Source organism: Rosa rugosa, chromosome 4, assembly GCF_958449725.1.
Source record: "Rosa rugosa chromosome 4, drRosRugo1.1, whole genome shotgun sequence".
Taxonomy (NCBI): Eukaryota; Viridiplantae; Streptophyta; class Magnoliopsida; order Rosales; family Rosaceae; genus Rosa; species Rosa rugosa.
Genome location: NC_084823.1, coordinates 2,872,553 through 2,897,274, shown reverse-complemented (window position 1 = coordinate 2,897,274; position 24,722 = coordinate 2,872,553). Strand labels below are relative to the sequence as shown.

General features: G+C 43.5%; 1 protein-coding gene across 1 annotated transcript; it reads left to right on the top strand.

Moving 5' to 3' along the window:
* Positions 1–10,308: 10,308 nt before the first annotated feature.
* On the top strand, positions 10,309–11,502 carry LOC133742835 (uncharacterized). The gene is made up of 4 exons (XM_062170519.1): positions 10,309–10,653; positions 10,715–10,778; positions 10,887–11,123; positions 11,168–11,502. The coding sequence occupies exons 1-4, from the start codon at positions 10,309–10,311 to the stop codon at positions 11,500–11,502; spliced, it is 981 nt and encodes a 326-aa protein (XP_062026503.1).
* The last annotated feature ends 13,220 nt before the right edge of the window (positions 11,503–24,722 follow it).

Sequence of the window (24,722 nt, the reverse complement as noted above, 5' to 3'; positions counted from 1 at the left end):
TTGGGTGGGCAGCACGCGCAGAAGGGAGAACAGGGGAGAAGGAAGACGCGCCCACTTGCGCTGGAGAGAGAAAAATCACTGCAGGTGGTCTGCTCCAGTGGGCCCCTCAAGGCGAAGTTTGTCTGCTGCCGACCGTTGCGTGTCCCAACGGTCACTAAATTGACGGCTGAGATCGCTCCATTTTGAAAATGGACAGTCTGATGTTGGCTTTTTTTTTTTTTTTTACTGAACGGATCTATTTCGATCTGATGGCTCAGATTTGAGGGAGAAAAACTTATCAACGGCTCTTATTAAATGGTCGGTTATTATTTCATTTTTGTTCCAAAAAAATTTAAAAAAAATACCAGAAAATTGAGGAAAAAAATATACCTGTTGGAACAGTAAAATATAGGAAATTCTATAAATACCAACCCATTCTTTTCTATTTTCTCACACCAAATATCCTCCATCTCCTTCACAATTTTCCATTCATTAACCCATCTTCTTGTTCTTAAATATGATCTAAATAATTAGATTCTTACTCGTATGTGCCGACACTTTTGTCGTATATGCCGACAAAAAAAAAAAATCTTTTTTTAAATTCATTAAATAATCAGAATAATTTTTAAATATTATGATAAAATGTTAAATTATTTTTTTTAACCTTATTTCATTAAATTAACATATTTTTAATATAATATTCATCAAAATTATACTTATATTATATTTTAGTCAAGAATAGTGAAAATATAGGACTAATGGTTGGAGATGAGAATTGAGTCCTATATGAATAGTGCAACAAGGGGGTGCTAAAATGAGAATAGCACCCCCAAATGGTGCCTATGGTTGGAGTTGCCCTAAATAACAAGTTTTTGCTCAAATTCAATTAAAAAGTTGGCCCCAATAATTCTCTAATATTTTTTACCTCTAGATGCACACGGCCTCTTGATTTTTTCTCTTCCTCTCCCAATTTGTTTTTAGCACAGACTTCTTTCTCTATCCTTATCTATTCATATTCGAAACTGGAAATCCACTAGCAATCCGGACAAATTTGACATCAACAAATAAATAAAGAAAATGTATATGTACACGATTATAACTCACAGAGAACTTTTTTTTTTTTTTTTCATAAATTCATTGAAGGACCAAAAGAAAAATGCACATGGCCTGGCCGGACGGAGCTTTGGTTTTTTCGGGTGGGGGTCATCTCAATCTCTTTAATTCTCTCACAAACTCCACATGCCTCTCTGAACGTACTCTCTGCTCTTTCTGAACTCTGACTCTCTGCTCTCTCTTCCTCTTTCTGAACTCTTTGACTCTCTCTCTCTCTCCAGCCAAGTTCATGCATATTTCGTTGAGTTAACCGTCTGATATGTCTCACTGCAAGAGCTCTATATAAGACTCGACCCGGATCACTGAAGGCTTTGTGCTTGGAGGCCGAAATACACGATGTTAATAGAAGAGGGACCAAATGATATGATTCTAGGAGCGCGGCGGGTGAGTATATCTTGCTATTATGCTATATATGCCTGCGTGTGCATGTGTGTGTCTGTATATGACTCTTAATTAGTTAGTTAATTTAATCCAATTACTGGAACGATGATCATGATTGATTTGGTATATGTACATCAGTAGTTCAACGTACGATACTTTTAAGCAGATCCCAACCTGCATGGTCATTGGAACATATAATCTTGGGTGTCAAATCCGGCGGTCTGTAACTGGATTGTCCGCAATATGGTTGACTTCCTTGTTACCCACAGTCTCTAGGTAATTGTAAATGCAACTAAATAACACTCTAGTTCTTCGAGTTTTGCAGCAATATATTTGCACTATTGCCTTTTAATTATAATTCTACTTTGAGGAAAGCATACGCAAACAAGGTGTTTGAACCCAAAATAACATTTTTTCCCGACGAGGGGGACTCGAAGAGAACCGGGCCAATATCGGTGGCCCAAGCAATATATTTTCGATAAGTTCAAAATATATTAGTTAGAGGCTAAATAAGTTCTACTTGGAGGCCAAGCAATCTTGAAGCAAATCTGAATATTCCTTGATTTACTAGTAGTTATCAAGATATTTGATAATTAATGGTGATTTGCTTGATTGTCAAGACTGTGCAAAACGGGAAGTTGGTAGCTACATATATGGCCGAGATTACGCGAGTCATGCAAGGTAATTATCAAAGCCCCGCATATATCTCTATCACAGTCGTGAGCGCGAGCAGATTGGGTTGATCAATTAAGGAATGACACAATTATCCCTCACTAGCCTTCATTATTATGGTTGCCAATGCAATTAAGGGCGTGCATGTACAGTATATACTATCATGCAATCATGCTTGATGATGGAATATATATGTATATGATATATGTATGGTTTAATTAAGGAAGGAGTACCAAGGTGGGCCATCAGCCCATGCACTACCAATAAGTCAACCCAAAGCCATAGGGGACGTGCAACATATGGAAGATATATACATATAATTGCTCATGCATGGCAGATGGGTCAATTAAGGAGTCCTCGCGAAGACATATAGTACAATCAAGAGCATATGGAACATATATAAGCAATTATACATGATTGCATGCCGCGAGCTACGTAGTGCTCGCAAAGGTAATATCCAAGAGTCAATCTTTGAGGCAATTACATTGCCTGGAAGCAGTTCGCATCCAAGATATTGGTTTCAGAGGCAATTAACTTTGCCTACATTCTAGCGGCGACAGAGTTAATCTTTTATTGTACGATAGCTATCAAAACTATTAAGAGTTTTGATTTGATTCAAGGCCAAAACTGTGGCCTAAAATATAGTATTTCATTCCTATTAGGAAGAGAATCTGCAGCAGCCTATATATGGAGGCTAAAGACGACACAACAAAGGACCAACAACTCTTCAACCAATCTCTACGATTGCCCAAGTCTCCCCGGAGCAGCCTCTCTTACCGGTGACCACACTCCAGTCCCAGTCTCTTCAAGAGCCGACTGTCAGTGCCACCAAACCAACCCAGCGACCGTGCTTCTAGTCCCAGTCTCCCCAGGAGCCGACTGTTAGTGCTACTGCCACCGTTACTTCCAACGAAGCAAGGGTAACGCCCTCGCAACCCAGCGAAGCTAAAGTCACGCTTTAGCAAAACCTGTGCTTCTCCAGACTTCCCGGTGATTGCTCTGCTCAACCTACAACGTTGGGTATCGATTTGGTGAACGCAAAGAGACCACAACCAAAGCCCTTACCAGTAAGGCAAAAAGTCATTTTCCGAAAGGCATAGAAAAGAACATTGTGACGAGGTTGGTGCTCTCCTCGTCCACATCGTTTGAGAAGAAGTCAGGTCAAGGGACGCCCCGACGACTGCACCCCACGGTGCTGGCACGCTCGCGCATTCAAAAGAGATAGTTTGTACCAAACTGATTTTGGGAGCCAAACACAAGGAGTACGTATTTACAAAGTGGTTTCTGTCTCTAGTGTGATAGACTTATACATCTCTATATCTGTGCATGCTTTCTCAAACTCTTAAGTAATATCTTATCTTAATTGATCTTACTTTGTAGTAGTCTGCTAAATGTGACCTTTTGATGTATTAATGCGATGTAAGTAGTTTATTCTTAATTAATGTTAAGGACATATAATGTATTGTTCTATATTAATGTTATGTTTCAGTTTTACATCCAAATACTAATATATTAAGATAGAACAATACAATACACGTCCTTAACATATCTTATGAATAAACTGCTTATATCACATTAATACATAAAAGGGTCACACTTAGCAGACTACAAAGTAAGATCAATTAAGATAAGATACTACTTAAGAGCTCGAGAAAGCGCCGATTTAGAGATATATAAGTCCACACACTAGGGACAGCAACCACTTTGTAAACATGTACTCCTTGTTTGCCTATGCTTCTTCCCTGAGGAAATTAAAAAAGTAGAATTATAATTAAAGGGTTTTTGTCCATTTACCCCATTTTTAGAGATTTTTTTCCCACTTACCCCATTAAGTTTTTTTAATTCCCTCTTACCCAAAACACTCTAAGGAGGTCTTCCCTAATACCTCATTAAGATTATTTTTTTTTGTTTTTTAATTTTTTTTAATACCATTTTACCCTCACCCCTTTATTACTTAGAGAGAGAGAGAGAAAATGGAAGAGAGAGAAACCATAGGAGACTTCGCCGGAGCCCGGTCACTGGCCTCCGGAGTCCGATCACCGGCCGCCGGAGTCCGGTCACCAGCCGCAGGAATCCGGCCAACTTTTGTCGGATTCCGGTCACCGGTCACCGACCGCCGGATTCCGGTCACCGGCCGTCGCCCACCGGAATTTGCTGAAAATCTCACCGGAATGGTTTTTTTTGCCCCCAATAGACATCTATTGCCCCCTAATAGAGGGGCAATAAAGGTCTATTGCCCCTAAATAGACGTCTATTGCCCCTTAATAGCCGTCTATTGCTCCCCAATAGACGACTATCACCCATGTATTGCCCCCCAATAGACGACTATCACCCATGTATTGCCTCCCAATAGACGTTTATTGCCCCCCAATAGAACTTTCGGTCACCGAAATAAGAACTAATCTTCTTAAAATTAGACAAATAAAACTTTGATTAAAGAAAAAAACACGAAGAGATTATATCAATTCAAAACATCTATTGTCCCCCAATAGACGCCTATTGCCCCCAATAGACCTTTAACAAACCTCCAATAAACTTTTGAAGTCTACGGAACAAATTCACAAAAGAGTAGAAAAAGCTAGTAGCAATTAAATCACTAATGCTCCAAAATAAGAAACCTTCATAATATTATAGGAATAGAATTTTGCATTTTCCAACTTCTAGTTCACACATGTCAATGTCATAGCCTTCTTCTGTGTTATATATCAACAAGAGCACGTGATGGCCTTCCTTTCTATTTTATATATCAACAAGTGCAGAAGGGTTTATCTCACCAAATAGTAAACTCACATTGGCCAGGCTGCTGGCTTGCTTCGTCTCTATTTCCATGGATGCTTTGTTCAACTAATTAACCTCTTCAGAGCTACAGAGCATAGCTAATCTTTGATTTAATTTTGTATGAGGACTTCATTATGGAGAGAAGAGAACCAAGTGAATCTCTAGTTCAAGACCCACAACCAAGGTAACAAAAACTCACAACCAATTGAACCTCCACGACAACGATGCACAAGGGAACCAAGTGAACTAACCCGTGCCGGTTGCCGGAATTGAACCCTTTGACCCTGACGTCCTCAATTATGATTCCTGGATACCGCTCCGACTTGCCAAACCGTCTTCTACCTCTGGTACGACGACATCCGACGCCGAACTTGGTCTCCAGCTACAGAACCAGCTCCAATGTGGCCGGGTCGAACTTTACCCGGTACATCAAATTCGGTGAAGCAGCAAACGACTCCAATTGCCGAGATCCTTCACCCGGGGGGGGAAGAGAGAGAGAGGATAAGCTTACCGGAGATTTTCGACGACCGGCGACGAGCTGAGTTGAGTGAGTCAGAGTGGGATGAGAGAGATTGATGTTGAGTGGCAATGGTTGTCATTTTTTAATTAGGTCGAGGGTAAAATAGTCATTTGACATTAAATTGTGTATGTGGGAACAAAAATCTATTATTGGGGTAAGTAAGATAATTTTTGCTTATTTTAGTGCTTTGGGTCAAGGACCCTATAATTAAAAGGCAATAGTGCATATATATTGCTGCAAAACTTGAAGAACTAGCCAGAGCATTGATGCTTGAAAAGAGTGTTATTTAGTTGAGAATTACCTAGAGACTGTGGGTAACAAGGAAGTGACCATATTGTGGACAATCCGGTTATAGACCGCTGGGATTTAACACCTCAGGATTATATGTTCCAATGACAATGCAGGTTGGGGTCAGCTTAAAAGTAGTGTTGAACCCCTGATGTACAGATACCAAATCAATCATGACCATCGTTCCATTAATTGAATTAAATTAACTAACTAATTAAGAGTCATGTACAGACACACACACATGCACACACATCTATATATAGCATAATATATAACAAGATATACTCACCGGCCGCGCTCCTAGAATCACATCACCTGGTCCCTATTCTATTAAAATCGTTATTTCTGGCCTCCAAACAGAAAGCCTTTTATGATGAATGTACAACAATGTGGATAAGAGTATAGGGGTCGTTAACGGGCCGGGCAGAACCCGTAGTAGCCTTAGACTGGGCCGGGCCGGATAATATTTTTATATAATGACGGGCCGGGCTTTATTATAAATTTGAAGATCCAAATCCGTCTATATAAACCGGGCTTTTTCGGGTCGGGTCGGACCAGGCCTATGTTCTCTAGTTTCAAATAATGTAATCTACATATAATTTTTTACTTGAGTATAGCTTTAATTTCGGGGAAGAAGTGTGTGTGTGTGTGTGTGTGTGTGTGTGTTGAGAAGATTCAAGGAGACAATGGAAGTAGAGAGGGAGTGGGAGATGGAGCTGGAGATGGCTATCGGAATGTAGGTGCTAATCCTTCTGCAATGGAACAAGATAATCCTTCAGTGGCAATTATGAGCTGAGGTTAAGTGATTTATGAAAGCTTAAGTTGGTGTGTCTTGTTTTTGAAGTGAGTCGTTTTCCAATTTTTGGTTACCAGATGGTTGTTGTTCAGATCGTAATTTTGAGAATTGTTGAGAAGTTTGTTTTGTTTTGTTTTTTCTTTTGGCGATATAAGCCAACATGTCTTTTAGACAAGGATAAAGTACATAATTTAGTACAGAAGCAACCCAATATGAAACACAGACTATACCAGAATGTCATAAAAAGCAAAGACATTGGTAAGCAAGAAACCAGAAATCTGAACTGCTTAACAAATGGAAAGCTAAAATATTATCCAGTAACCCTAGATAATATATGGCCGAGGAAACAAATGGTGAAAGCTGCTTCCCCTACCCATCTCTCTTCCCAGAACCATACCCAAACATTGTTGTTTAGATTAGAGAAAAATGCACCAACAGTCCCTCAACTCTTGTGCACCGGCCAGTTTGATACCCCAACTCTCAATGGTATCAATGTGATACCTGAACCCATATTTCGTTATCAACGAGATACTTCCGTCAGATTTCGCTGACTGATCCGTTAGATGGGTGACGTGGCAAACACGTCTTTTTTCCCAAATTGCAACCCTAAACGATCAAAAGCCCGAGTTTCCCTCCATTCTCACACAGTTCTCTTCGAAAAAGCTTGTCGAAGTGAGACCCAAACTCTTATCCATCGAAAATTTCACCTTTTATCTCCAAAAGATTCGAAAATCTGACTGGGAGTCTGAGCGGAGCAGAACACGGACTGAACCGAATCTCCGACAGTAGAGAGATGGCAAAGATGTGGAGGATCTTTCGGGAGTCTGGACCACCCCCAGAAAGTAAGTTTTGGATTCTACTCAATCCTGTATTCTTATCTGATGTTTAGGGTTTAGGGGAAATGAGTTTGATGCCGACAAACAAAGCATGGTCACACTTATAAAAACGAAAGGCGTTGTTAAAATATTATGGGTTTCATCGAATCTGTCAAGGCCAAAAGCGACAAACATATAAAAATCGGTTTGGTAGTGCTGCTTGATTAAAGAAAGAGTAAGATGGAAATGGATTTGTGCATTCTGGGTTTTATAATGGTTTTGTTCTTAGTGATTGATGCTTAATTTCGAATTAGCGTTTTTAAATGTTCTATTCCCAATCCAGAAAAATCGATTTGGGCAAAGTTTGAATACGAGTCGTATTAGGTATCGTACATTATCAATGAGGGTTCCTAAAAGCTTAGGACGTTATTGTCTCGTATTGATGTAGTTATTGATGGATAGGTTCATATTCTGTTGTTTTTGTAGTTCCAGAGCATTTGTACACCATGGAAATCTTTCATGGTGGGTATTTTTGTTGGAGAGGAAAGATCCCACATTGGAAAAGTGACAAATAAAATATAACTTATAAGTGGGTGGATCACACCCAATTGAACCGAGGCCTTTTGTGATTAAAACCCAACACCTATCGGGTGGTTAAGTTGGGACAGTATCGGTACAATGGTGGGCCACGGGCCACGCTTGTCGCTGTTTAACATGGTATCAGAGCGGGTCCTTCTCCAATTGCGTCTCCACGTAGGCACGTATCATGAGCCCAAATTGGGGTTCCCTGTATTGCCATCGAAATTACCAAGTGTCCAATGTGGGCCTTGGATTAATTAATTTCACATGCAGACCTAGAGTTAGGTTGCACGTGAGGGGGCGTGTTGGAGAGGAAAGATCCCACATTGGAAAAGTGACAAATAAAATATAACTTATAAGTGGGTGGATCACACCCAATTGAACCGAGACCTTTTGTGATTAAAACCCAACACCTATCGGGTGGTTAAGTTGGGACAGTATCGGTACAATGGTGGGCCACGGGCCACGTTTGTCGCTGTTTAACAATTTTGACAAGCAATTAGATGGGACAAAGAAGTCTAAGGTGGCAAGGTTTAACAAGATGGGGGGGAAGATCTACTTAGATGGGCTAGATCCTGAGTTAATTTCATGGGTGGAGATGAACAATATTGCCTATGCGTTGGGGTACAGGGAGAAGCCCATCTCATACCATTTCAAGCTGCTTCGGACATCAAGCAATGAAGGGTTTATTCCAATCAAGAATGATGCAGATGCTATAGAAATGGTGAAGCTCATTCCTCTGAATAAAAGGCAGATTTCAGTGAACATAACTGGAGGTGGTCCTAGGCAGAAGAGAGAGGCTGAGTTGGATGATCTGAAGCTCAATGATCCTGATTGGAAAAATCCACTCAATAAGTGCACAGCAGCAGAGAAAGAAAGAATGTTTGAAGCAGCCAACTTGCTTGGTATCCAGTTAAATAGATCACCTTCTAGAGCTACTGTGGGGACCAGTGTTCCCGAGATAATTGATCTTGAAGATGTGGGTGGTTCAGATGGTAATGAGGGTGAAACAAGGGTGGGTGAGGGCTTAAATGTGGGAAGAGAAGAAGGTGGAGTAAATGTTTGAGTTAGACCAAGTCAAAGCACATTTGCAGGTCTTTCTGATATTCTGCCAGATGTGTTGGGGTCCCAAGCAAGTATAGGGCAGGAGGGACACATGAGGAAAAGTGGTGGAACTGAGGGGCATAAGGGTAACTTCGGAAAGGCCACTACTAAACCTAAAAGGGTGAAGCATTGTGCCAAAAGGAGTTGGCCTGCCTCTGCCACAACTGCTTTAAACAAGAAGCTTGAGGATATAGAAAGGCGAGAAAGAGAGGCTGCTGAGAAGGCTGAAAAAGAAGCTTGGGAGAAGGTTGAAAGTGAGGCAGCCGAGTTAAGAGAAAGGCAAGCTAGTGTTGAGGAACAAGATGAGGCTCAGAGATTGAGAGAATGGGAGGCTGCCGAGCAATTAGCTAGGGAGGAGGCAGAGAAGAGAGAACAAGAGGCTGCAGAGAAAAGGGCAAGGGATGCTGTTGCTGTTAGGGAGAAATTGGCAGAAGAGTTGAGGGAGATATTACAACAGTCACAGCAAAGCAAGAAAGGGAAAAGCAAGGAGGATGCTGTATCTGATAAGGGAAAAAAACCAGTTCAGGCTGCAAAGGTTGACAAGAGGGGGAAGAAACCAAAAGATCCGAGGTATAACACAAGAAGGAAAGGGAGTTGCAACAATGCAAGAACAAAGGAGAGGGTAGTTGAGGATGATGAGACGGATTCAGGATCTGATTTCTATGTTGATTCAGATTATGATTTGGAGCATGATGAGTTTGATGATGCAAACTTTGAAGAAAATGTCACACAGCCAAGGGACTGCCCATTCATCTGATGACATGGGGTATGGAGGCTACTGTTCAGATGACCATGGAGATTCTGATGATCTTGAGAGTATAGAGGGCAGTGAAACAAAGGAAGATGAGGATGGGAATTCACTTCCAAAGAAGATTAACAAGGGAGTGAAGATCAGACCTTGGATCAGGTCTGTGGATTTGAGAAATCCCAAATTTAGGTTGGGGTTAGCTTTCCCAAACTCAGAGCAACTTAAGGAGGCTGTTAGGGAGTGTGGAATCAGAAACCAATTGGGTTTGTGGTTTGAGAATAATTCAAAGCATAAAATTGAGGTCAACTGCCAATGGGACTGCCCATTCAGATTGAATGTAAGTACTTCAAAGGGTGAGGGTCCAACCTTGATCATCAGGACCTTAAACAACAAGCATACCTGTTCTCCTGTGGAAACAAGCCACTTCTTGAATTACAACAGAATAGCCCAAGAGGTACAAGCCGATCTGTTGGTGGATGAGAACTAGTCAAGGGCTGGGATCCACAATCATATAAAGAAGAAATACAAGCTGGATATGGGTGTTCAAACCATAACAAGAGCAAAGAGAAAAGCAAAAAGAATGAATGAAGGCCACTACATAGATCAGTACAACAACCTTGCTGCTTACATGAAGGAATTATTGAGAAGTAATCCGGGTTCAACTGTGGAGATCAAGACTTGTATGGATGGTGACATAAGGAGATTTCAGAGGATGTACATTTGTTTTGCAGCATGCAAGAATGGGTGGAAGAATGGCTACAGGCCTATAATTGGTTTGGATGGGTGTCACATAAAAGGGCACCATCCTGGACAGCTATTGGCAGCAGTTGGCATAGATTCAAACAATGGGATGTTTCCAATTGCATATGCCATTGCTGAGGTTGAGAACCAAGAAACATGGACATGGTTTCTTTACCTATTGAAATGCGATCTGAAGATAGAAAAGGGATAGCAGCTACACATTCATCACATATAAGCAAAAAGGGCTGGGAAATGCAATTGCAGGTAATGCTTGTTTAATTTGGAATTTACTTTGTTTATATGATTTTCGATTTTGGGATTTATAAGTGTTGCCATTTGTTGTTGGTTTAATATGGACTTGTACATATGCAGGTTGGTTTCCAAATGCTGAACACAGACACTGTGTTAGGCATATGTATAACAATTTCAAGGCCAAGCATCCAGGGGAGGGGCTAAAACAATTGGTTTGGAATGCAGCAAGATCAAGCACTGTGGTGTGGTTCAACAAGCATATGGCTGATCTAAGGGAGCTAAGTGAGGGAGCTTGGTCTTGGTTTCAGGACAAGAATCTAGCACAATGGTCTAGGGCTTACTTAAAGATGAGTCTAGGTGTGACCTACTGCTCAACAACCTCTGTGAGTCTTTCAATGCAGCCATTCTGCCAGCTAGAGATAAGCCTATCCTAACAATGTTAGAAAAGATTAGAATGGATATGATGGTGAGGCAATCAAATAGAAGAGTGGCTTGTGAAAGGTGGAAGGATTTGGTTGGACCAAGAATCAAGAAGATCATTGACAAGATTGGTCAGAGAGCAACTGAATACAGAGCACATAGAGCTGGGGAGTTCATATTTCAGATCACTGGCTGTGGAGAGCATGGCAGCAAGCATGCTGTAGATCTGGGCCTCCATACTTGCACCTGTAAGAGGTGGCAGCTGAGTGGGCTACCCTGTGTTCATGCCGTCTGTGCATTAAGGTTCAAGAAATAGGAAGTTGCATTATATTGTGATGACTATCTTATGCCCTCAACCTATATGGAGGCCTACAACCCCATAATCTACCCTATTGTTGGCCAAGAGGATTGGGAACCTATTGATTACCCCATTGCACCTCCACTTTTCAAGCAGCAACCTGGTCGGCCTAAGATGAAAAGGGTGAAGGAACCAGGAGAGAGGAATCAGACCACAGCCCCACCTGCACCTAAAGAGGGGAAGTTGCCTAAGACTGGTATAAAAATGTCTTGTAGAGTATGTGGCCAGCAAGGACACAACAAGTTAGGTTGTCCAATCACAAAGGCAGCTAAGGCAGCAGCAACTGTAGGTCCTTAATAATGAGATTTTTTATGCAGCAAACTTCCATTTACTTTGTGTATGTGCACTAACAGTTTCTTGTAAATTTCAAAAGGGAGAGGGTTCATCTAATGGAGCAAATCCTAGTAACAAAAGGAAGAGAACCAACAACAAGGTATGACACAAGTTGAACTGATTATGCTTTGTAGAATTTTAAATTGCAGCATGTATGTGTGCTTAATTGAACTTGAGATTATGTTCTTGAACTTGTAATTTCACTTCCCAAAATGCTTTACTTGTTTATGCATTTTCTGATATTGAAATGGCATTTTTGGTGATTGTCCTGTTTCTTTGTCTTTGATTTTTGGTAGCCCAAGAGAGCATCTTTTCCAAAGGGGTGTTCTAACTTGAAGGACCAAATCATAAGGTCAAGAAAGACTTGGAAGAAGATGAAGGAAACTGCTGGTGGTACTTCTACTGTCAATACAAGTGCCTCAGCTTCACAAAGTGTGCAGCAACCTCCTACTCAAAGTAGTCAAAATCCTGCTGCAAGAGGTGCACATAAGAAGTCATCCCAGCCTATGCAACAAAGTCAAGCTTCCTCTGAATGGGCAGGACTTTGAACTTCTTTACATTGCTGATTTTTGGAGTATTTTGGTTGCAGCACTGTCAACTCTTTTGTTTCAGTTTTAGTTGAGGTTGCGTATTAAGTGCTGCTGGACAAATTATGCATCATGGAACATTTTTATTTCGCTCTATTTTAATTTATCCTTTGTAAGACATGATGTTATAATTGAATGGGAAGTTTGGTCAGATTTCTGCTCATTAGATGTGTTTTCAATGCTTACCGATTCTCCCCATTAAGTTATATTTTCATTTGATGGAAATTTGTGTGGTATAGTACAAATATGGAGGGAATTGTGGTCATTCCCTGTGGAAAATGGTGGGAAATCAAGGTCTGGTATAGTCTGGGGTCATTTAAGTCATTTTCCCTTTTTTTTGGGGCCCACGTGCTTGCCACGTCACCCATCTAACGGATCAGTCAGTGAAATCTGACGGAAGTATCTCGTTGATAGCGAAATATGGGTTCAGGTATCACATTTATACCATTGTGAGTTGGGGTATCAAACTGGCCGGTGCACAAGAGTTGAGGGACTGTTGGTGTATTTTTCTCTTTAGATTATAACATATTTAAAGTAAGATGCTACTTGTAGTTTCCAAATTTATTATTGCATAAGTTTGTTTTGTGTAAAATGGGATCGTAGAAAATGCATATATATATATATAACCTTGCTCATGTGCGGATACGGATTTCCCATTTTTACCCACTTTCCGATCATATTTTCACATTTTAACCGTTCAGTTTTTAGATCCTAATGTATAGATCATCTCTACAAAATTTCAGCCAATTTGATGATTGTTAAGGCATCCAAAACTGCAATTTACACGAACGAACCGAATCTGTCGAACAGGAACCGTTTGTGTTTATAATGGTAAATTGCAGTTTTGGATGCCTTAACGATCATTAAATTGGCTGACAATTTGCAGAAGTGATCTATACATTAGGATCTAAAAACTGAACGGTTAAGATGTGAAAATATGATCGGAAAGTGGGGAAAAACTGGAAATCCGCACCTTTTGCTTAGGTGCGGATATCCGCAGCCAAGAAGGGTTGTATGTATATATATATATATATATATATGTTTGTGTGTGTAGATACCTCTACTAGCAAAGCTAGTTTGCTACCTCACCAAACATAAACAACACCCTCGTGGGATCCAACCGCTACTTGCATCTTGTAGCCCTATGTTCAAGCTACGCTACAGTATCCGGAAGTGGCAAATACGTATCCGGCCTTGCAAAGTTGCTTTCACAACATGGCTTCAAGACTAGAATAGTGGGTTCTTGTCCCACATCTAAGAAAATATAAAGGAGATGGCTTCCTTCACCTATAAAAGGAATGCCTCCTCCCACAACTCAACACACTCTATTACACACTTTGTAATCCCAAACACACATACTACAACATTCAAGTGGACGTAGTTTCCCGCTAAGGCGGGAAACGAACCACTATACTTCGCTTGTGTCGTTCTTTCTCTCTCTCATTCTTTATGTTAATTAGACCACTTGATCACTAACGTTAACATTGGCGCCGTCTGTGGGAAGCCAACACAAAGGCTTTGTCACTTACCATTGAGTTAAGTCATCTTAACGAAGCTCAAAAAGAATTTTTTCTTCTCTTCTTTTGAGTTATCAAAATTGCTCACTGGCATTTTCTTTTCTCTTTGAATTATTGTATAAACCACTAGCAAGCATTGCACCCAGCCCCATCCTTGGCGGTAACAAAAAAATTTCAACAACTTTGTTTCCAGTGCCTGTAAAGTTGCAAGGTTTCAAGTTAAAGAAAAGTCAACGCTACACCCACTCTAAGCTCAAGTTTTGTCAACACCAATCAAGTTTGGTCAACGGCAACTCCTCAACCTTCTCAGCGGCAACTTGTGCCCACTCAATTCTTAAGCGGCAACCTCTGCCCAGGCCAGCGGTAAAACATCAAATTAAAGCTTGGTCAACGCCCACTGGGCTGGTCAACACTGGTCAAAAGTGGTCAACGCCCACTCAAAAAAAAAAAAAAAAAAAAAATTTGGCCGTGATTCACTCGGGACACCCAGAAAACCTCTCTGGGCACCCATCCTATCTTCAATCATCACCGTTAGAGGCAACTGCTTCTTCCGCTAAGCATAATCAACGGCAAAAGCTCCGCCAGCCACATCCGCCGGCAAAAACTCAGCTGAGCCACCGCTAGCCACTCTAGCTCACCCTTCGAACCTATATACCGCCAAACAACGCCTCTGCCAGCAGCTATCTCTCAAGCAACAAGCGTTTCGATGGTCCATCAAGAGTCAATCTGTCAAGGGATCCGCCTAGCACAGCTCCGTCGAGCATCACCGTTCTCCACCGATGGCCAAATGTTGGTGCAGAAAAATTCCGTAGAGGAGTTTGACTCACCAATGAATGCGGACTGGAGCGGGAGTTGACCGGGAACAATCGAGAAGCTTCCTTCAAGCGTTGACCTGGAGTTTGACCGTCGGCTCGAGGAGAAGGGGGGGTACTTGCATAAAACTCTCTGATGCCTAAGTCAGTATGTTTCTTAGTAGTGGAGTATAGAGAATTGGAATTCGATGCTTTACTTCGACGTCGAGCCGCCTATTTATAGATGTATTTCGGCGTGGACTGCAAGTAAACTTGCACAGCAAGTTGTGGTAACTTGAGCGGCACACCGCCATTAAGACCATATTCATTCCTGCAATAACCGTCACTTATTGGCGACCATGATTATCATACTGAATGTCGCATTTATCGTCGCTGTTACGGCTACATTAACTGTTGTATTTATTGCTGCCATTACTTCTCGTTAATTGCCTTGATTGTAGGGTCAGATTCATTGACCACCCCCACAATGCCCCCAAATTTTCTCTTTGGACGGTTGTCCAAAGAGGAAATTTCCAAAATCCGGACTTCCTCTCTGGACACCCTTGCTCCTCCCTTGGACACCCGTCGTGGAAACCCTCTCCAAAGAAGGCCCAAATTGGCCACAGGTTTCACCAGCCTAATCTCTAACCCATTGCATGTCACACTCAGCTCGGCCCAAGCCCAATTTATGTTTTCTTCTTTTTTTTTTTTTTTTTTTTTTTAAATAGTGGGTCACGCCGACCCGATTATAACCCGGTCCCAACGGATCTGAGTCCTGACCCGACCTGAACGTGGGTCTGACCCGGTTGCGCACCCAGCTTCGCCGCGACCCGTCTCCAGCCCATTCTGGCGTGATTCCGGCCTGATTTTCTGGGGATTTCCCTGCCGGCGAGATTCTCTACGTGCCCCCTTGATTATTCCTTGATTCTTTGGTGCATCTTCCCTATAAAGAGGGCCTCGGCCCGAGCTGATTTTGCACCACCATCACTTCGACCTCGCCGGCCACTGTACGACACCGATCCGGCCACCTGCACCCCAACGACCAGCTCCTGCTTCCCCGCGCCTGACCCACGGTCTCCACCTGGCCGCTACTCCCGACTGGACAGCGTCGCGCCCAATCTGTGCTCCTCCGCTGGCCGCTTGAACCTTAGCCGGCCTTCTCTCTTCTTCTGCCGTAAAACCCGTTGCCCCGACCTTGTGTGCAGGCCTTACCTGCGTGTGGCGCAACTCCACCAACCTTGGTACAACTTTTTTCCTCCTTCTCTTCTATTTCTTGCTTGTTATTTCCTTTATCTCATTTATTTTATTATCTTGTGATATATATATATATATATATATATATATATATATATATATTGTATTTTTGTTGACCTTCCCCTCTTCTGCCTCTAGTTCCGTTGACTGCGGCCCCTCCTTGCTAGTCCTCTTAACTTTGCCTCTGTGCATTAACTGTAAGCATTTTCCGCTGACTTTCCCTATCTTGCATGATGGTAGTGATGCATTCCGGGGTTTTATTTGCCTAATTCCACCGTTATGAGGGTGTTCACTCATCTTTTCGCAGGCTCGTCCTTTGTACCTTTATGGCTCGACTCAAAACTACTGACTTGACGAGGAATCAGAGGGCGAATATGGAGTCAACTACTGAACCTACACCCTGGCGGCCGGAAAATCACATCCTAGAGAAATATGCCGAGGTGTTCTCCCTGCCGCCTGGAGTTAAGCTTTCGGCGATTCCTGCAGATGCGGACATCTACACCGGCAGAAACATCCCCGAAGATGCCTTGATATTGGCCCCTGAGCAGCTGCGGTATATCTGATTCTCCATTCACCCTGTTTTCCAGCTTATGAGGGCCGTGCTTGGAGTACACCCATTTCAGCTCACCCCAAACTCCTATCTCCTCTTGTTGGCCTTCTTGATCCTGGGTTCGAAATGGGAAGTTTCATTGGGATTATCCGACTTTCTTTATCTCTATAACTGCTCCAGGGTGATTAAGTTCCGATATTTTAACTTCACCCCCTTTCCGAAGATGAAGGCATTGGTGGTTTCCAATAATTGTCAAGGATGGAAATCTAGGGCTCTGATGATTACCGGCGGTTGGTGCTCTCTCGAATTGGACCTCCTTCCCCCGAAGGCTTTCGCGGATGATCTTGGTAAGTTCCTAGATCTTGTTTCCTTTTCATTGTACTGCTTATCCACATACTAACTTTGACCGCTCGCCATGCAGCTTACAAACCTTCCCAAGCGAAGACCAAAATTCCACCGAACCGTGTAGAGTGGCTGGAGCGACACCTCGTTGGTCACGGATGGTATCCTTCTCAATTTGTGACTCGCGGGAATCTCCTTGACATGACATCCAGCCGCCTGTCGACTTTATTCGGCCGCTATCAAAGCCATGTGGTTGGTACAAGGTCAGGGCAGCCTTAGCGTTCTCTGTTGCGAAGATAGAAAGCCACTTCTACCGGACCGACCTCAGTGAATCCCTGTTTGCTGAATACCTTGAGGCTAAGGGTGCCTTCAAATCAATCGTTCCCTGCTCAGAAATTTCGATAGCGGAGGAAGAAGACGACAGTGTGAACTCCGAAGGATTCGAGGATAACCCTGAGGGTGATGAAACTGATGAGGGAAGGTCGTTCCTCGTCGTGAGGGAACTCCCTCAAATGATTCCTCCTCCTCGGAAGAAGCAAAAGGTTGTGGAGCTCTCTGCTAGTGACGACCCATCTCGTGCTCCGCCTACTCAATTAGCTCGGCACTCTTCTCCTCGTGGTGGTTCGCCCCCTTCGACGTCCCTGAGAGATATTACCGTTGATGTTGCTACCTCGAGGACCCATGTGCCCCCGACAAGCACCCCTTCACCCCTGTCGGGTCCATCCTCTTCCATGCAACCGCCTCCTCCCATAGCTCTAGAATTGCGATTTAAGAAACGATATTACTCTTTCGTCATGGCTGGTAAATCCTTAGATTCCAATGGCTTGGCGGCGTTAGCCATTGCCGGCGCCTTGGCATCATCGAACCCTAGATCGGGCAGGCCTCCCAAGAGCGCTATGAAGTTCTATGACGACCTATGCTCCTCCCAGCTTGATGAAAGTACCGCTTCCCCTTTTTTTTAAAATTTTTATTCATGTACTGTTTTTATTCACGTATGCATGCGTTGATCCCATCTTTCTTTCAGCTTGTGTAGGCCCCCATGGCGTCTCATCGTTTTTTGCGCAGTCTCGACGCTCTTCATTCCAGGAAGCAACAACGCATTGAGAAGGATGACCAAGAGCTAAAATCCAAGGAGAAGGAACTAAACGACCAAATGGAGTCAATGACGCAGCTGAGTCTCATCCTCGAGGACCGAAATCGCGAGGTAGCGAAGTTAAAAACTGACTTGGCTTTGGTCACTCGAAGTAAGGACGAAGAGTTCGAAAAGGGCGTAGCCAAAATGAAGCGCGTGTCCGCCAAACATTTCCGACTCGAATGGAACCAGGCTTTGACCTTTAGATGCTACATAGGGCCTGACGAATTTGATCACTTTTATGGGTTTGCCCCCAGGGACTATTCTCCCATTCGTGGTATGCTACCAGGGGATGCTCATTCGTCAGCGTCGAATGCTTCTGAGGGGCCTGGCGGAGAAGACGAAGTATCATCCCTTCCTTGCTCCAAATAAGCGTTGGAGATAGCACATTACGTTTCACTTTCACTTTCCTCGAAGCCGTAGGGTTTTTATTTGGTATTTTCTAAATGTGGCTTTATGTATTTCCCTCCTTGTTGAGTTGATTTCATCCAATAAATTGTCTCAATCTTTCAATAAAACTGCCATAATTCCCTTGATTGTAATCTCGCTCCCATCGATTTTGTTTACATTATCCCCCATGGTATAATGATGAATGCAGAATCTCCACCTTAAATGATGATATCCTTGATTCGATACTGATGTCTGAAAGATACTTGCCTGTTGATTTCTCGCCACCTCAGATGCGAATATTGCCTTTTTAAATGCTAATATCCATCTCATAATATGGCTATCACTTTGCGGATTCTGGATTTCAATTCTGAATCTTCAAATCTCCATATTCTGCTTATAAATAGCTATGTATCTGTCCTGACTTGAACATTATCTTCTTCGTACCTTTCTGGAATCTCCCTTCCGTCTCCATGGCTCCACAAAAGAGACAACTCCGTATCGTTTTCAACTCTCCCATAGGACGTGGCAAACAGATCTTTGGTGCTGAGGAACGTACTCCTGACCGTCAAGCTCCTATTACGATTTCATCTGACAGGTTTCTCTCTTTCCCTACTTTACTTCTCTCTTATTTCTTTTATTATAGGCATGGGTAGTCCATTGAAGTTTTCTATTTCTATCCAGGTCCTCCAAACGCTCAGGGGGATTCTCATCTGATCTCGACACTCGCCAGTTCCTCGAAGATGTATTGAATTACCCTGTCGATGCTGAGGCGAGTCTTCCTCGCTCCCTAAGAGCTCATGCCGGTCCTAGTCGCCCTCGTCGTCGAAGCATGAGTACTGACAGGGGAACAAGTCCCGAATCTCATCGCCTCCGAACTCTGAGAGAGGAATCCTTCGTACTACAGGACTCGCTCGAGCATGCCTTGTCAGAGGCGCGCAATCTGAAGGCGGAGGTCCACAACTTGTCAATGGAGCTTCAACGCTCGAGGGACCATGCGGAGTGCCGGAAAGTAGAGCTCCGCGAATGTTATCGACGAGAAAGGTTTCTGGATGAGGTCCGCGTTCAAAGTCGTGAAGATGGATATTGCGATGCCGTCACCGAATACCGACAACGCATGATACTGAACTTCCCCGGGCTAGATGAGTCTCTTTTGCCTTACTACGTGGGCTGTGACGGCACCTCCCGAAATTGAAGTTTTCCCTCGAACTTTCATTTGTTCAGCATTATGTTCATGTAATAAAGGTCACGCGGGAGGTGACCGTTTCTAGCTGCTTCTGATGTCTCTTTCAATTCTAGCCTCGAGTGTTCCTTGTCTCGATGATTGAATAAATAAATAAAAACACATTTTATTTTACTATAACAACGCTATAGCCTGACCTTCTTACTCGTTCAACATTGAGCAAAGTCTCGATGTTGGCGTGGGCGTCTACTCGCCAAGGATGCCTCGATGTCGGTGTCTATTTTGACAAGGGTGCCTCGACGAGGGCGTCATGTCGTCGGCGTAAGCGCCTCGATGCTGGAGTCTATTTTGACAAGGGTGCCTCGACGAGGGTGCCATGTCGTCGGCAATCGGCAAGGGTACCTCGACGAGGGTGCCACATCGTCGGCGTAGGCATCCATTTCGACAAGGGTTCCTCGACGAGGGTGTCACGTCATCGGCGTAATCTCCTCAGCATCAATCTTAATGTCGGCCTAGGTGATGATGCCCAGGTGATGACGTCGACGGCCGCAACGACCGTCATGGCTTGGACACGTATTCCATTCTCCTATATGCCCCCTTGTTTTTCTTGGCTCCTATGGATGCCGATAATCTCCTATGTGACGATCCAATAATTGCCTCGACGAGGTGCCTCGAAATCGGCTCTCCTATGTGCCCCCTTGTATTCCACTCCCCTAGTTACCCCCATATTCTTTCTTTTGCTTGCGGTTGAAGAAGTATTGTGAAATGAAAGCGCGACTCAATGTGTCGAAATCCGGTATAGAATGTGGCTTGAGATCTTGGAACCATGTCGGTGCCGGTCCCGTGAGACTGGAAGGAAAGATCTTGCACATTAATTTTTCGTCGGTTGTCTCGATGGACATCTGTTGTTTGTACCCCTTGATATGGTCCACCAAATCGATCGTTCCATCGTATTTGTGGAATACCGGGGTGGTAAACCTACCGGGCTTTGCCGCATTCAGAATGTCGTCGGTAAACGGAGACTTACCGACGTCCTTCGCGATTTCAGCCGCCAACTCTCGTGGGCCGGCACGCTTCCATGCATCAATCATCTTTTCCATCTTCTCCCGCCACGATTCGTTGCGCACCCTCTTGGATTGGCCTAGACCGGTTCCGCCGTTCTGCCCCCATTCGACGTGCCTCCCACCCCTTCGACGTGGGGTCCGCCAGAGATTCCCCCGATAACACCACTGGCGCCTGCGTTTGCTACCACGTTGTTGGTTTGGTGGGGATCGCCGATGGCGTCATCGTCTGACGAATCACTGTCAAGTTGTAGGAACCTTTCAAGTTTTCGTCGACGACGAGCCTCGCGGTTCCGCTTTTCCTTCCGAAATTGCTCGAGTTCCTGCCTCAGTCTCTGCGTCTCATCAGCTGGAGGCAAGTTCAGGTCGCCAATAGGGCTCGGGATGGACCCATACGGCGGCTGGTGGGGAGGAATTTCGTCACTACCAGTCCTCAGTGACAGAAATGGAATCCCGTCAGGGGCAGCTCCCGCCATCACTTTTTAGGGATAAGTGTTTCCCACAGACGGCGCCACTTGTTGGTGCAGAAAAATTCCGTAGAGGAGTTTGACTCACCAATGAATGCGGACTGGAGCGGAAGCTGACCGGGAACAATCGAGAAGCTTCCTTCGAGCGTTGACCTGGAGTTTGACCGTCGGCTCGAGGAGAAGGGGGGGTACCTGCATAAAACTCTCTTATGCCTAAGTCAGTATGTTTCTTAGTAGTGGAGTATAGATAATTAGAATTCGATGCTTTACTTCGACGTCGAGCCACCTATTTATAGATGTATTTCGGCGTGGACTGCAAGTAAACTTGCACAGCAAGTTGTGGTAACTTGAGCGGCACACCGCCATTAATACCATATTCATTCCTGCAATAACCGTCACTTATTGGCGGCTATGATTATCATACTGAATGTCGCATTTATCGTCGCTGTTACGGCTATATTAATTGTTGTATTTACTGCTGCCATTACTTCTCGTTAATGGCCTTGATTGTAGGGTCAGATTCGTTGACCACCCCCACACCAAAGCTCGGCTCAGCCGAGCTTCACCACTGGCCAAGGCTCCGCCGAGCTGCACCACTAAAATTCACCGCCGAGCTTCGCCGTCTGGATTCACTGCCGAGTTTCACCGCTGTGCAGTCTTCACTAGGCACTAGGTTTCCACTGCGTCTCCGCTGCGTACCAAGTCTCCGTCGACCATCAATTCCCCGCTAAGCGTCAACTCTTCCGCTAAAGCACCATCAGCGGCACCGCTGACCTTCACCGCTGGGCACCACCGCTAGCCGCCACCAATGGCCAAAGCTCCACTGAGTAGCACCTCCAACCCGATAACCCGCTGGCCAAGCTCCGCCAATCTTCAATCTGCAATTGCAGCAGTCACCGGCGTATGGCAACCACAGTCCAAATATGATTTGGACACCCAACTGACAAGACACCCAATCTTGCTCTTGCACTGCGTCCGCTGCTGGGATCTCTGGCACACACAATTGTTCGATCAACGTCGGCCATCTCTCTTACTCCGTCAGTAATGGCTACAAGCTTCAGCCTTTGAATTCCTCTCCCGCTCTCCGGTCAAAATAGCCAATAAGTTAAGTCTCTGTGTCGCTCTATGTATATCCTATCTTTATTGATAAGCATGTTTGCACACCACGTGCTTGCTTCTGAGCAAAAGCATGCATGCTAAGGTGACGCCACCTATAACGTTATATCGTTAATTGCACATATTATACTTTTCTCAAATTGTAAACCATATATCTTCATATGTTGTTAGTCAAGTATATAACCTCTTGACAGGTAGCACCAAGGAGGTGATACACTCACGTATAGATCACCTCTATGATGATTGCATTAAATTGCATACTTGATGCACAGATCAGGCCATATATCTATTTAATTGTACGCATTCATATGCTCAGTGCATCACTCATCATATAGCTTTCAAATGAAACACAAAGCATGAGTACTACTCCTTTCTCCTCTTCTGGCAATTAGTTGCTGTATATATATCAAAGATTAGCTCATTATCCATGCTTTAACAATCATTCTACATTTGAACTATGCATGGATGCTTCTCATTTGCGCAACTGTAAATGGATTTCAAGCATATCACATGTCCTTCCAGCAAGGATAAGATAAATTCTTTCACACCTTTTTGAAGGGCAGTAACACATGCACTTATTCTATGTATTGGTCTCACATTTTCACATGCTTATAGATCTCATACTTCAGGGAATTTGCCACATTTGTCTACCAACTCAAAACCCGACCTAGTCATTCTAGTTCAATGTTGGCATCGATATGTGTCTATAAAGGCTCCAGCGCCTACTACACATGATGACTTATTTCCATTGTTACTTTGAAATTCATAATTTCATGGTCAAAATTGAAATGCATATTAGAGCACATAATTAAATATGTCATTTTGCCGTCAACTACTACTTCGCATATATACTTTGCTTAATATCTTATCAAAGTACATATGCAAAATACTAGTGTTGATTTTACATACTCATGTACTAATCACCTATTTTGTTCTAAGGAAATTCGATTATTTCTATGGAGCATTCAACCTCAACTACGAGTTGAAATACATTATCGGAATACTTTACCACCACAACCAATGGACCGTCACGCTCGGCCAACTCCGCTAGCCTCCAAATCGGCATAAGATAAGTCACTATATCTTATCTCTTACGCTCTTGCAATTAGAGCCTTTGCCATGACTATACATATCTCCATGACCCTGGCGCATGCCTACAAAATGTACGTTATTAGCGACTTTACTATAAGTACATGCTATACACATATGCCATGCTTCTATTTTAATTGCAACTCAATTAAATCAACATGTGACAACTCATCTAGAAGCTTGTGACACTTACGACTTAATTAAACATGCTCGGATAAACGACTTGCTCGGGTTACGACTCACTTGGGTATCGAGTATCGCCACGACCCGCATGCTCGCACAGCGCCTACACGCTCAACTACACCCAACTTGCTCGAACAACCCAACTTGCTCGATCATGTCCAACATGTTTTACTTAAGCCCCAAGTTCACAAACGCTTCATACGATGTCACCGGGACTACTCCCATAATTTTATATGGACAATCATTACACTTACCACTATCTATTGTGCGTGTTTTATAGCCATAAGATCCACATATACAACTACCAATATTTTACATGTTCATACACATTAATGGAATATTGAATTCTTCTACCATTTGTCGCTTGCAACAAATCGAATTCTTTTCGCATTCCGTTAATACGAACGGTAACCAATACAACAAGCATTCTACATATGCGCGTTTTTGTCTCATTGTGTAGGTTAAAAGAGCCCATTCTTGCTTACGGAGTTCGGGGACTTGTAGGGGCTAGGCGCCTCTCGGACATTGTTTATGCTTGATGACTTCATGATTATAACTCCCCAAACAAGAAGCTCCTCTTACTCGGGGACTTCGGGGACTTGTAGATACCTCTACTAGCAAGACTAGTTTGCTACCTCACCAAGCATAAACAACACCCTCGTGGGATCCAACCGCTACTTGCATCTTGTAACCCTATGTTCAAGCTACGCTATGGTATCCGGAAGTGGCAAATACGTCGCCGGGAAGCCACCTTTCCGGCCTTGCAAAGTTGCCCTCACAACATGGCTTCAAGACTAGAATAGTGGGTTCTTGTCCCACATCTAAGAAAATGTAAAGGAGATGGCTTCCTTCACCTATAAAAGGAATGCCTCCTCCCACAACTCAACACACTCCATTACACACTTTGTAATCCCAAACACACATACTACAACATTCAAGTGGACGCAGTTTCCCGCTAAGGCGGGAAACGAACCACTATACTTCGCTTGTGTCGTTCTTTCTCTCTCTCATTCTTTATGTTAATTAGACCACTCGGTCACTAACGTTAACAATGTGTGTGCATATATATGCATGCATTTATTGTCTAATATATAATTAACTACATATACTATAATATTTAATTTGCGGGCTTACGGGCTGGGTATTTACGGGCCTTTGGCGAGCCGGGCCTATGGGCCGGGTCGGG

Excerpts from the sequence above, each read along its gene's own strand:
- LOC133742835 (XM_062170519.1), top strand. The coding sequence starts at position 10,309 with ATGGGTGTTCAAACCATAACAAGAGCAAAGAGAAAAGCAAAAAGAATG. Across the intron at positions 10,654-10,714 it reads TTGCATATGCCATTGCTGAG|AAAAGGGATAGCAGCTACAC; the intron begins GTTGAGAACCAA and ends ATCTGAAGATAG. Across the intron at positions 11,124-11,167 it reads TTACTTAAAGATGAGTCTAG|CCATTCTGCCAGCTAGAGAT; the intron begins GTGTGACCTACT and ends CTTTCAATGCAG.